Raw genomic sequence first — 13,670 nt, forward strand, 5'->3', positions numbered from 1 at the left:
AGCTGCAGAGGACCCATGTATGTGCTCACAGAGAAGCCAGGCTTCCTCACCTGGGCTGTGCATCCCCTGCCTAGGCTGCAGCTGGGAAACCGGAGCAGGATAGGAGGTGCCCTTGGCGAGATTGTCTTGGGGACTTCTTGGGGAGACCACTGGGACTTCCACACTGGGGAGATGCCAGAACTGGAAAGGGAGCAGAAGTCGTCCAATCCAAATGAGAATTAGATGAAGTAACACAAGTCCAGGAAGCAATCGATTTGCTCAAGGTGACAGGGGGATCCCATGGAAGAGCTGGGACTAGGACCTAGATTTCCAGACTTCTGCACAGAGCTCTCTCCCAACCCACACCAACAACCCCCAGAGCTTCAGGCCTTTGCTGCTCTGAGCCCTGAAGGCCACAGGGTTGGGCAGGGAAAAAGCATCTTGGATAGAGTTCCTAGTCTGTCTAGTTATTGGGTATTGAAACCTTGAAAATACTGTAGTGCTAAAATGGGGAGGTTACAAGCTTCAGAATGAAAATACAGCCTTATTGCTAATTACAGCTTTAATGTGTTACAGGTTGAAAACCTTGAATTAAAAACTAAACTGAGGTGGGAGCTGCAACCCTCCCCCACCTCTCATTCACTGTCACCACACTTCCACCCCCCAGTGCCTGGCACTGGTCCCTGCAGAGCTCAGCGTGCTAGTCATGTGGGCTGGGTTTCTGTGTTCGTAAGGGGAGGGGACCCCTCTCCAGAAAATGACCAGCATCTAAATTCGGGCATGACTTGAGGACCCAAAAGCTTTGGGGATATTTGCGCGGTCATACAGGGCGTGGCTAGGACCAGAAGGCGCTCTGGTAACGATGCAGAGAACTGTGCAGCCGCCTCCTGGGCGGTGCCACCCCACCCAGCCCCCACTACACCACAAGGTGCTCTGAATGGCTCAGAGAAAGAGGTGGGAGAGTTCCCCGGACCCGGGACCGGGACCGCTCGAGGTTAGCCGGTCACAGCGAGCCTTGTAGAGATCTCGCTCCCGGGCCAGGCGGGCCACCTCCGCCCGCAGCGCGTCCAGCTGGGCGGCCAAGCGGGCGCGCTCCGCCTCCAGCCCGCGCCGCTGCTGCAGCCGCTTGGAGCGACAGGCCTGCGCGTAGCCGCGGTTCTTCAGCGTGCGGCGCCTCTGCTTCAGCCGCAGCGCCTCGTCGCGTCCGCAGCCCCGCAGCTGCCGGTTTAGCTCCCGCACAGACATCGAGACCAGCGCCGCGTCGGAAAACCGCTGGGCCAGCTGCGGAGGGAGAGTGCAGAAACCGGGTCAGCGAAGGGTCCAGGGTCGCACCCCACTCAGCCCTGGGGGCCCGACGCTACCTGGCCCCGCCCCGGGACAGCCCCGCCCCGCCCCGCCCCGCCCCGCCCCGCCCCGCCCCGGCTCCCACCTTCACCGGAAGGCTCGCCCTTCCACGAAGTCTGTTTCAGTCCAGACCCCGCCCCAGGCCCTGACGCTCTCCGGGCCCCCCAGCTGACCGTTGCTTGAGTCAGGCGAGCCGGCCACGGTCAGGCGAGCCCACCGCGCACCTGAACCCCGGGCTCGTCTCTGGGATCCCCGGCATCCAGCTCCAGGCCTGGGTGTGTCCAGTGGACCCGCACCCAGACGGCCCCCAACCCTCCAACGCTCTGCGTTTCCCTGTCCTGAAGCCCGCAACCCGGTGACCCTCACAGGATTTGGATTACATCCTAATGCCCTCAACACCCCCATCTGTGTCTGTAATTAATAGGATGAGTACCAATCCTTCCTGAGAAGGTTGGGGGCTGGGAAGCACGAAGTCTTGAAAAGGCCAATCTAAACCAGTCTTAACCCGGCTCCACTCCACACATAACCCTTTCCCTGGTTTCCACACACCGTGTATCTGTTTATCTCCCGGAGTCACCCACTCCCCAGCTCAATTCTTCCCTTCGGATTTTCTGCTAATCTTATCTTCTCCCTGCTCCTCCTGGTTCAGCCTACTCATTTCTCTCCATTTTGAGAAAAGGGGGAGAAGCAGAATGTAGTTTTCTCGATCTGATTTCTTTCAAGGGACCTTCTTCCTTTCTCCTGCCCTCTGTCCCCTGTCCCAGTCCATAACCCCCTCTGGGAGCTCACCTTCCTCCCTTGGGTAGTCCTCCTTCCTTGCCCTGCCTCCCCTCAGGCCAGCTTGCTGACCACTCACCTGGATGTGCTGGGCTCCTGTCTCCTCTGGGCTCCCTGGGTAGTAGCCGTGAGGCCCATCAACAGGAACTGGGCCCTGACCCTGCAGCAGCTCCATGGCATCTTCAGGACTCAGCCCCAGTGCCTCCCCAGACCCCAGCTGCTGCTGCAGGGTAGCCAGCCAGTACAGCTCCTCCAGGCCTGGCCGGGTGCCCTCGGTCGCCCCCACCATGCCTGGTTCACTGAAGGTGGGTGAAGGAGGCACTGAGCTGTAAGGTGTGGAGCCCAGTGAGGCTGTAGGGGGGCCAGGACGGCCCTCAGAGGGCTCCCGCTTTACCTCAAACTTCATCAAGTCAAAGTCATTGACATATTCCATGGCCAGGGGACTGGGGGGCAGGGCCATTCTGGAGCTGGGCTGGGAGGGGTGCACCTGCAAAGAGGAGGAGAGGTCTGGAGCACATGGAGGCCACCTGCCATCCCCTCTTCACCAAGTCCTTCCCTCAAAGCCCAAGTGCCCTGGAGCAAGAGTTTGGGAAAGCCAGAGGGATGGTGCAGCTCTGTTCACTGCACAGTCCCCGCCAGGCTAAGGAGTAACCTTTCAGAGGGCAGGGGCTCCTGATAGGGGACGAGCAGCTGAATTCCTGAAGGAGGAAAAGGACAGCACAGCCTCTCGCCCCACTGATGCCTCAGGATCTATGAAAAGCAAGAGCAGTATGGCAGTACTCCCAACCCTAGTGCTGAGACATGCCGAGAGGTCTGTCATCTCAAGAGGCATCATTCCACTTCCAAGCCATTTTTTAAAATTGCTTAATTAACTGTGACAGAGTGAGTGTATATTTTAGGACAGTGGGAAGGCATGTATGCTGTGAATTTTAAAATACAAGGATAATGTGTTGTTATACCTCTCTGTCTCTCAAAGCACTCAGGGAAGTGTCTTGCCTATAGAAGCCCCTCGGTGTACATTTGTTCCATGGATTAATCAATCAATGAATCCCTTTTGTAGGGGCAAGAGGCTTTATATGGAAAAAAGAAAGGTCCAAGAATTAGTTCTAGAAAGATCAGGATCACCTGGCCACCATCTTTTCTCAAGGCCAGTCTCTCCAAGGGGAACCGACCAAGACTGATTTTCCTTCTTCTATTCACAACTTGTTATGTTGTGTGAACTTGAGCAGATCACCTTCACCCTTCTGACCCGTTTTCCGTTCTGTTCAATGAGAGCAGTTAGACTTTGTAACATACACCAAAGAGTGTTCTCTGGAACACCCAAGAAGAGGTCTGTGCTCAGATAATTTTGAGAAATGTTGCCTCCTATCCTCACCTCTTACAGATTCACATAGCACAAGAGCATATTAACCTGAGCGATCCTTTAGTAAACCATCTGTTCAAGTTCAACAAAAAGTGTCCTCAACTTATGTCACCAAGGAGCTCTCCTGTCTGTTATCAACCATGGGGCACATGTTCACCTGAGGAACTTCTGGCTGGGTGGCCTCAGATACCCTTCCCAGCCTTGAAGTTCAAGCTCTAGTCCAGCTCCCAATTCCAGTAACTCCCACCCCATCCCCAGAAGGTGTGCGGCAGGGAGTGTTCATCCCCAGGGCTTAGACTTCAGCTCCTTCTTGATTCCCCAAGCCTAGGTAGCCCTCTTTCCAACCACATCGCTGACCCCCAGGCTCTACCCACAGAGGCAAGAGTAAGACCCAGGCCTCTCTCTTCCTGTTCCAGGGCAGGGTGGTTGCCCTCTCTGTGGAACCTGTCACCCTTGAGAGGACAGAGGGGATGGAAACAGACACAGATTAAAGGAACTGGGTCTTGGCAGAAAGGAGATGGTGAGACACTGAGAGAGGTATCCAGAAAGAATTGGATGTACAGAAGGAGTAGTGGGGAAGGTTGTTTATCTTTCTGATGTGAGAGCAGTGAGGGACACAGGCCAGTCAGGGTGGCAATGGAGTAAGGTACCAAAGTCTGAGGATTCTTGAAAACAGACAACAAAGAGCAGGTGTTGAAAGAGGGGGTTCTAGGTGAGTGGCCTGGCACCGAGGTAGGCCCTGGATATACTCACTTTAGAAATGGCAGAGAGGATGTGGTCAGTGCCAGAGCCAGACAGGCACAGCTTCCCAGGAGACTGAAGGCTCCATGGAGCAGGGCCTGGTGCCTCTGCTCAGCTCCAGGGGGCTGTGGGCACAGAGCCCAAAGGGCATTCTTAAAGGGCCAGCTCTCTGAGGTCATCTGTGGTCCTGGGGCCTCCAACCAATGAGGTAAGGAGATCATTTGCATATCTTATTGGCCTGGGGTTGGGGGAAATGGAGAGAGAGGAGAGTACAAGTATGTTTATTCTCAAAGAAGGAAAGGGGGCATCTTCCCCAACAAAGCTCCTCACTGATGATCCGACTCCCAAGTGCTCAGTTTCCCAGTTCGGACAGTCACATGGGTCTCAAACACCACACCTCCATGTGAACACAACCCTCAGCCCTAGTCATGCATAGCCTGGGACTGGAAAAAGAAGACCAGACAAACTCCCAGGACCCCCACCTTCCAAGACCCTGCAGCCCCTCGTCTGTCTTTGGAGACTATAAGCTCTCCCAGGCCCACTCTCACCTGGCCTATTGGGTCTGTGTCCTATTTTCAAGAATCCTCACATTTCTGCCTCTGCCCCACCTTCATGCTGACTGGTCTTATGCCCCTCATAGCCGTTGCATCAGAAAGGAAAGCAACTTTTCCCACAGAGGATCTCCAGGACTTGACCATCCCATATTTTGTCTCTCCCATTCTTGCTGATCCAGCCCCAGGACAGGCAGCCCAGCTTGGAAGAAGGAGTAGGAGAAAGGAGAACAGGGAACTCTGTTCCTTCCTTCTGGGCCTCAAGGGACACTGAAATCTAATCACCACCAGTCCATCGGAGACACTTTTGTGACTGGCCTCACATGCCCTCTGCTTTCTCTCACCTTTTCCCTGTGTGTGTCTCTGCCCCTCTCTCCTCCTCTCTCACTCATTCTAGTTCCCAGATGGCTGGGGGGTGACCTACATTTTCAGCCTAATCCCCTAACACCTCTTAGAGCTATCATCCCTGAGTAGGAGTGGGAACAGGGATACTAGGAATTATCCAAGGAGATGTTTAAACCTGTCCGAAGCTGTTTAAATAGGGTCTATGGAGTTAAAGGCCACTCCCTACCTTCTGAGGCCACCCAAATACTCCCATGGGGTTAATAGGTCCTCTTTCTCAACACAGAGGCCTGGGTGTCCATCAGATCCCAAAGGTCATCACTTATAAAACTTAACTTGGTCCCAGCCTTAGATGTTGGGGAAGAGCTGGCAGATACAGATTATCTAAGATGGTGGTTTCTGAAGTGTGGTCCCCAGAGCAGCAACATCCATATCACCTGGGAACTTGCTAGAAATACATGTTATCTGGTCTCACCTTAAATCTACTAAGTCAGAAACTCTAGGGTGGAGCCGAGAAATCTGTGTTTTAAGGCCCTTCCAGCAAGTCTGACATGCTTGAAAGTTTAAAGGCCAGGCACAGTGGTGCAGGCCTGCAATCCCAGAATTTTGGGAGGCCAAGGTGGGTGGATCACTTGAGGTCAGGAGTTCAAGACCAGCCTGGCCAACATGGTGAAATCCCGTCTCTACTAAAAAATACAAAAATTAGCTGGGCATGGTGGCAGGCACCTGTAATGCCAGCTACTCCTACTGAGGCAGGAGAATCGCTTGAACCTGGGAGGCGGAGGTTGCAGTGAGCTGCGATCGTGCCACTGCACTCCAGCTTAGGCAACAGAGAGAGACTCCATCTCAAAAAAAAAAAAAAAGAAAAAGAAAAGAAAAGAAAGAAAGTTTGAGAACCGCACAGAATGCCTACAGTCTACCCAGCTTCCCTAGGGAGGCATGTGTATATGTCTGTACTTGTGTATGTGGTCTCTCCTACCACGCTTTCCATACACATATTGGAAAACCTAGATCAGATGACATCACTCTTTTCCCACACCTGGGTGTCTGTTTTAAGGAGCAGAAACCATTGTCACCATTCAGGCTTCTCTGTGTGACTGTCTGGATCTACTGCTGCTTTCTCAAAAGAATAAAAAAGCCTAAGGCCTAGGAACCAACCACAAAATGGGAATAAGGATCATGGAGAGGCAGGACCCCACACCCATGCCTATGGAATGTAGCTCTCTAAAGTGGACACCAAGGAAAGAGACTCCACAATTTCCCTGGTTGAAGAAGGAATGGGAAATGTTGAGTGCAGCCCCTTTTTCATGCCTGCTCTGGCCTGGCCAGACACTTGCCCCCAACCAGCAGCTGTCAGGTCTGCACTGATCCTCTTGTTTACTGGAGGGCTCAAAGGAGAGGTGGGAGGGCTAAGCTGCTAACGGGCTAAGGGAGTCAGACTAAACAAGCTCAGGCGAGTTGAGCTGCTTGGGGCTCAGACCAGGCACCACTAAACCAGGGAAAGGAGTTGGGGGAGTGAGGGTTGGCCCCAGTCTGGGCTAGAGGAAAGGACCAAGGGCATGGAGAGGAGAGTCTGTGGCAGTCATTGGGGACCCAGAAAGCAGAGCCCATCTCCCGTATCCACTGGAGACTGAGAAATGAATACTGAGACTGACAGGCTCAAGGACACCTGGAGACAGGAAAATAGGAATGAAAAAGATGAAGCCAGCATGACTCCGGGAATAATAGAATAGAGGAAGGAGACTAAGGAGGTAGTAGGTGTAGATGTGAGATAGAAGACAGGACAAGTCAGGGGCTCCATGGGGATTTGGATTAAAGGAAACAGAAAGATGTAGACACATGGAAGAGATGGGTAAAGAGAGGAAGTCTTCTAGAATAGGACCAAGAAGGGAGTAGGGGACAACAGGAGGGGTGGAGAGGAACAAGGACTAGAACAGTAAGAGTTCTTGGGGACCAAGAGCTAGACACCAATAAAAAGAAACAGACACATCGATAGGCCACAGAGGAAGAGCAGTGGCCAAAGGACAGAAAGGTAGCAAGATATGGATGGAGTGATATTGGACCATGGGGAAAGAGGGGCAGGCAGGCAAAGGGCCCGCAGGAGTGGGGTAGAAAATGAAGAGGAAGGAGAGAAGATGAAACAGTCAGCCTTTCAGGATGCTACCCTCCTCTCCTCTGTCCTGCACTCTCATTTTTGGAACCCTGAAAGACTGGTTCTCATTCCTAGTTCTGGCTCATGGTATCTAGATCTTCAGTAATAGATCCAAATCCTCAACCTCTTCTTGGTGTACCTTCTACATTCATTTGACAAATGCATATTAAACACCTATTCTGCACCACACCCTAAGTAAGACATTAGCAACTCCTCAGTAACTTAGACTGATACCAGCCCTGACTTCAAGAAACTTACAGACTGATGAAACAGAGAAACATCAAATTATTGCCCTTTGCCTGGGTGCAGTGGCTCACGCCTGTAATCCTAGCACTTTGGAAGGCCAAGACGGGTGGATCGCTTGAGCCCAGGACTTTGACACCAGCCTGGGCAACATGGCAAAACCCTGCCTCTACTAAAAATACAAAAACCGAGGTGGGAGGATCACCTGAGCCTGGGGAGGTCAAGGCTGCAGTGGGCCATGATGGCACCACTGCACTCTAGCTTTGGAGACAGAAAGAAACCCTGTCTCAAAAAATAATAATAATAAATAAATTATTGTCCTTAGGCCCAGGCAGGAGTGGCCCCTGCCCTGGGCCCTGTGCTTTAGAAGGCTCCACTCTGGCCCTCCTCTGACTATGTCCCACCACATGGGTGAGAAGTCCAACTCTCCTCTGCCCATACCTTAATTCTCTCAGGACCACACTCCAGATAGCTAAGCATTCCCTGTCCAAAAGGCCCGAGCCCACTCCTAGGGCCCACATGAACCTCTTGCCTGAGTTTATCCTCCCACAACTGGACCACATGACTGGTTCACACATTTCAAGGTCAAAGGGTAGACAAGGGGTAGCCACTTGCAGGAGGCTGTGGACAGACTTGGGATGGTCTGATGGGAGGTCCACATGGTTTCATACAAGGCCCCTTGCAGTCCAAGATGGTGTCAGGGGTGGGAGGCAAAGTGGGCCCAGCTGAGGGCCAGTGGCCAAAACTACATTCCCCTACACTACCACATTCTGGTGCAGAACCCTGAGGATTCCAAATAAAATACAAATCTGAACCTGGCCTTCCAGGCCACTGTGAAGTATATATTTGTCAATATATTTGTCAAGGTAGAACAGAATATATTTTGTGTAACAGTTTGTTAGCCTGAGTTATACTTTTTTTTTTTTTTTGACAGCTCTGTCACCCTGGCTGGAATGCAGTGGTGTGATCTTGGCTCACTGCAACCTCTGCCTCCTGGGTTCAAGTGATTCTCCTGGCTTAGCCTACTGAGTAGCAGACATGCACCACCATGCCCAGCTAATTTTTTTTTTTTTTGACACAGAGTATTGCTCTGTTCCCCAGGCTGGAGTGCTGTGGCGTAATCTCGGCTCACTGCAAGCTCTGCCTCCTGGGTTCACGCCATTCTCCTGCCTCAGCCTCCTGAGTAGCTGGGACTACAGGCATCCACCACCATGCCCAGCTAATTTTTTTTGGTATTTTTAGTAGAGATGGGGTTTCACCGTGTTAGCCAAGATGGTCTCAATCTCCTGACCTCGTGATCCGCCCACCTCGGCCTCCCAAAGTGCTGGGATTATAGGCGTGAGCCACTGCACCTGCCCTAATTTTTGTACTTGTAGTAGAGACAGGGTTTCACGTTGGCCAGGCTGGTCTCGAACTCCTGACCTCAAGTGATCCACCCGCCTCAGCCTCCCAAAGCATTAGGATTACAAGCATGAGCCACTGCGCCCCACCCTGAGTTATACATTTTAATTTTTTTTTTTTTTTTTTTTTTTTTTTTTTTTGAGACAAGATCTCACTCTGTCACCCAGGCTGGAGTACAGTGGTGCAATCATAGCTCACTGCAGCCTTGAACTCCTGGGCTCAAGCTATCTCCCACCTTAGTCTCCCAAGCAGTTGGGACTACAGGCGCACACCACCATGCCTGGCTAATTTTTTATTTTTTGTAGAGAAGAAGTCTCACTATGTTGTTCAGGCTGGTCTTAAACTCCCGGTCTCAAGTGATCCTCCAGCCTCTGCCTCCCAAAGCGCTGGGATTACAAGGCATGAGCCACCACACCCAGCCCATTTTAAATATTTAAACACAAGGTTTGAGGGCCTCTATTTGTACTCTTGCCGCAGGTCCTACATGTGTTAGAGATGTGTCTACCTAACAACAAACCATCTAAACAGAGATGAATGTGCTATGAAGAAGGGCAGGGTGCTATGAAATTTTTTTCCGTGAAGACATACTCTAATACAAGGCCAGAGGGGATGGATCACAGGGACAGGTTGCCTAAGAAAGTCATGTTAAACCAAGACTAGTCAGGTGAATAAGAAGTGACCCTGCCTGGAGGTGTGGACAGGGTGGGAATTCCAGGCTGCAGAAACAACATATGCAAAGACTCTGAGGCAGGAAAGAGGTAGACATGCTCACAAAACTGAGAAAAGATCCATGTAGCCAGAGAGTAGAAAGCCTGGAAGGTGGGAAGAACAGTGATAGGTGAAGCTGGAGAAGTCAGCAGGGGCCAGATATGCAGAGCCTGGGAGGTCACATTAAGGGTTTGGGCTTTATTCTAAGAGCAGGGAGAAGCTACTGAAGCGTTTTCAGTAGAGACATGATGTGATCAGATTTGTGTTCGAAAGGATCACGTATGTCAGCACTTTGTGTTTGTGGAGGAAGGCAACAATGAACTAGGAGTCAGATTAGAGGACTAATGCCATAACCAAGTTGAGCCTGGGGAGTATCTGCAACTGGAAGCACACTCTGAGACAGAACCTTGTTTGCAAGTGGTTTATTGGGCGGGGGGCAGGGAGCCTTTCGAAGAAAGTGAGAGTAGCAGGACGGGAGAGAGGGAACAGTTGAATGGCACTGCAGCTGTAATCAGCTGAGCCTAAAGAGCTCTGGGACTGGGATGGACCTTCAGAGTTGTCCCAAACTGAGGCAAAGGGCTAGGCCTCTGTACTTTGTAACAACCATTCATTGGATACATTCTGCCCCCAGGAAGCAGGCATTGCATTTGGTGAGACAGCTCCCTTTGGCCACAGATAGTGCTCAAGGAAGTACTCAGCTGTGAGCCATCAGCAGCCAACACTCAGCAGCTGGAACAATGAGCACCATGATCCTGAAGGGGGAATCTGGGCTGCACACCACAGCATCCACTACTCGGGGGCTGTGAGACTTCAAGGATGAACCCAGAGGCCCCAGGGAGGACAGTGCAGATCAGGGCAAGGCTGGTCACACTCTGCCCCCTGGTGGTACTCCTTGGACATGGGGCCAGCTGGTGGTCCAGGCTCCCCTGGCAGGGAACTAAAGAAAAGTGTGTGGCAGATAACGGGAAATGAGCAGTGCAAGGAAATCCGCACATGAGCCCCTTGCTCCATTTGCCTAAAGCTAGAGAAGAAAGTAATGGTGAGGAAGAATGATTCAGAAACATGGCACTCATTCATTCTTTTATTCAACCAACTTTTATTTTTTTTTTATTTTTATTTTTTTTTTTTTGAGACGGAGTCTAGCTCTGTTGCCCAGGCTGGAGTGCAGTGGCCGGATCTCAGCTCACTGCAAGCCCCGCCTCCCGGGTTCACGCCATTCTCCTGCCTCAGCCTCCCGAGTAGCTGGGAGTACAGGCGCCCGCCACCTCGCCCGGCTAATTTTTTTTTTGTATTTTAGTAGAGACGGGGTTTCACCGTGTTAGCCAGGATGGTCTCGATCTCCTGAACTCGTGATCCGCCCGTCTCGGCCTCCCAAAGTGCTGGGATTACAGGCTTGAGCCACCGCGCCCGGCCTCAACCAACTTTTATTAAGTGCCTATTATAGGCCAGGTACTGCTAGGAACTAGGAAAAAAACAAGACTGAAATCATCACTCTAGTGAGGATTACAGAGATATAAAAGTAACTACAGTATAGTAAAGTGTGATAAGTACAAAAATATAGGCATATACATGGGATAGAAGCAACACAGATGAAATAGATGTTCATTCTAAGGGATGAACAGAAAAGGCGTGTGTGTGTGTGTGTGTGTGTGTGTGTGTGTGTGTGTGTGTGTGTGAGACACAGTCTTGCTCTGTCGCCCAGGCTGGAATGCAGTGGTGCGATCTTGGCTCACTGCAACCTCTGCCTCCCGGGTTCAAGCAATTCTCCTGCCTCAGCCTCCTGAGTAGCTGGGACTACAGGCGTGTGCCACCACACCGAGCTAATTTTTGTATTTTTAGTAGAGACAGGGTTTCACCATGTTGGCCAGGCTGGTGTGTGTTTAATTTGAGTGCAGATGTCCAGAAAAAGTTCACAGAAGTGCTCTGGAAACTTCAGAGTTCAATACGTAGGAGAAAAGGAGGCAAGTGGGGATGTGGGGGTGACAACATTAGATAAATAGGAGTCAGATTATGAAGGACATAAGATATCATGTGACGGAAAGAGCCTTGAAGAGATTTTAAGCCTAAGAGTGATATGATCTAATTTTTAATGGTAAATCAAGGGGACAGTATAGGATTTACAGGGAGAGGGGGACTTGGTAATTAGTCAGAAAGATCTGGATTCAGATTCCATTTCTCCTTCTAACCAGTTGTGTGACTTTGAGCAAATGACTCTTTAAGCCTGTGTCCACATGTGTAAAATATAGTTGTGAAACGGAATGAGATTATGCATGCAGAGTTGCTGACACAGAGCCTGGCACTTACTGTCCATACCATAAACATTATTCTTCTCTCTTCACTTTCCAAGTGGATTTGCATGCACAGTGTGGGGAGTCGCTTGGTTGGGAGAGGGGTTGGTGTTTGGAGAGGCAGGAGTCCAAGAAGTGCCTTAGAAGCTATCACCTGAGGCCGGGCGCGGTGGCTCAAGCCTGTAATCCCAGCACTTTGGGAGGCCGAGACAGGCGGATCACGAGGTCAGGAGATCAAGACCATCCTGGCTAACACGGTGAAACCCCCTCTCTACTAAAAAAATACAAAAAACTAGCTGGGCAAGGTGGCAGGCGCCTGTAGTCCCAGCTACTCGGGAGGCTGAGGCAGGAGAATGGCGTGAACCCGGGAGGCGGAGCTTGCAGTGAGCGGAGATCCGGCAACTGCACTCCAGCCTGGGCGACACAGTGAGACTCCGTCTCAAAAAAAAAAAAAAGAAGCTATCACCTGAAGCCAGGTGAGAGATACGCCCTGAACTAAGGCCCTGGCCATGGGGATAGTTACAGACTTGAGAGCTAATTGAGAAGTACAGATCCAAAGGTCCTGGCATCTGATTAGCTATGGAGGATAAGAATAGTCTAGACTGATTCCCTTTGGGGCAATTGGACAGATGATGGTGCCATTTGCTGAGGTAGGAAACCATGAGAGCAAGTGCAGGATTATGGAGAACAAGATGACCTTCAGGTCAACCATGCTGCCACCAGTGTGCACACCTTTAGGCCCAAAGGGTGGCCAAGAGGCATCTGTTTGCAGCTGGGTAAGTGTGGACAGAGTTTGGATCTACGGACTGGGGGAAAGAGATCCAAATACATATACCTGAGGTTGAGTATAGGCTACAGCCTGAGGAGGAAGAGACGGGGACCAGCAGCAAGCCCATAGCTGGAGACTAGCTCTCATTATCCCACTATGTTCCAGCATAGAACACCAAAAAATCTGAGAATCAAGATTGTTTCTGTTGCAAGTGGCAGAACTCCAATTAAAATTAGCTTGAGCAAGAAAAGAAATGCATCGATTCCTATAACTGAAATCAGGAATCCATTGCTTGCCATCTCCCTGCTGTGCTTCCTCTAGGCTGGCTTCTTAGACAGGTTCCTGCTTTGCAGTGCCAAGCTAATACCCAGCAGCTCCAGGTTTATATTCTACCAGCTCAGCAACTCAGCAGAAATAGCTCACTTCCAAAGTTTTCAGAAAAAGTCCCGGAGAGGGATCTCATGCCCATCCTTGAACATCCCTGATTGCTGTGGCCAGAGTGAGGAACACAAAAGTTGGCTAAACTGCAAGCCTACCCCCAAGAGGGGTGACATAAGACCCACATGACAATACAGACTGAGGGGATGGTTCCCCAGAAGAAAATCAGAGTGCTATTACCAGAAAGGAGGAGTGGATGCTGAGCAGACACCCATCATAGGTAAGCTGAGTTTGAGGTGCTATATAGCATTGTGGGTGATATCCAGTGGTCTCAGGTTGGAGAGAGATGTCTGAATGGAGATACAGCTTGAGAAATCACCTGAGGACCTTACGGTGGTAGCTGGGTGAGCAGATGCATTTCCTCATTGGATTGTGGAGAGAAAGAATGACCACGCCGGGCGTGGTGGCTCACACCAGTAATCCCAGCACTTTGGGAGGCTGAGGCGGGTGGATCACGAGGTCAGGAGTTGGAGACCAGCTTGGCCAACATGGAGAAACCCCATCTCTACAAAAAATACAAAAAATTAGCCGCGTGTGGTGGCGGGCGCCTGTAATCCCAGCTACTCTGGTGGTT

The 13,670-nt window shown here is 51.1% G+C and overlaps 1 protein-coding gene across 11 annotated transcripts in view; it reads right to left on the minus strand.

Annotated features, from left to right (window-relative positions):
- Positions 1-526: 526 nt before the first annotated feature.
- The window catches only part of NRL (neural retina leucine zipper), a 39,007-nt gene continuing 25,863 nt past the window's right edge, over positions 527-13,670 (minus strand). For 2 of the 11 annotated variants that reach the window (XM_077940808.1, XM_077940810.1), the window contains 2 exons: positions 2,180-2,587; positions 527-1,260 (listed from right to left, as the gene is read on the minus strand). In XM_077940808.1, the coding sequence (XP_077796934.1) occupies positions 922-1,260; positions 2,180-2,560 (720 nt within the window). In that variant the 5' untranslated portion in view covers positions 2,561-2,587 and the 3' untranslated portion in view covers positions 527-921. Of the gene's footprint in view, positions 1,261-2,179; positions 2,588-3,225; positions 3,362-4,216; positions 4,443-13,276; positions 13,602-13,670 lie in introns of those variants that run through there. The other 9 variants (XM_077940805.1, XM_077940807.1, XM_077940804.1 and 6 more) reach the window with 9 other exon arrangements.

This window comes from Macaca mulatta, chromosome 7 (assembly GCF_049350105.2).
Source record: "Macaca mulatta isolate MMU2019108-1 chromosome 7, T2T-MMU8v2.0, whole genome shotgun sequence".
Taxonomy (NCBI): Eukaryota; Metazoa; Chordata; class Mammalia; order Primates; family Cercopithecidae; genus Macaca; species Macaca mulatta.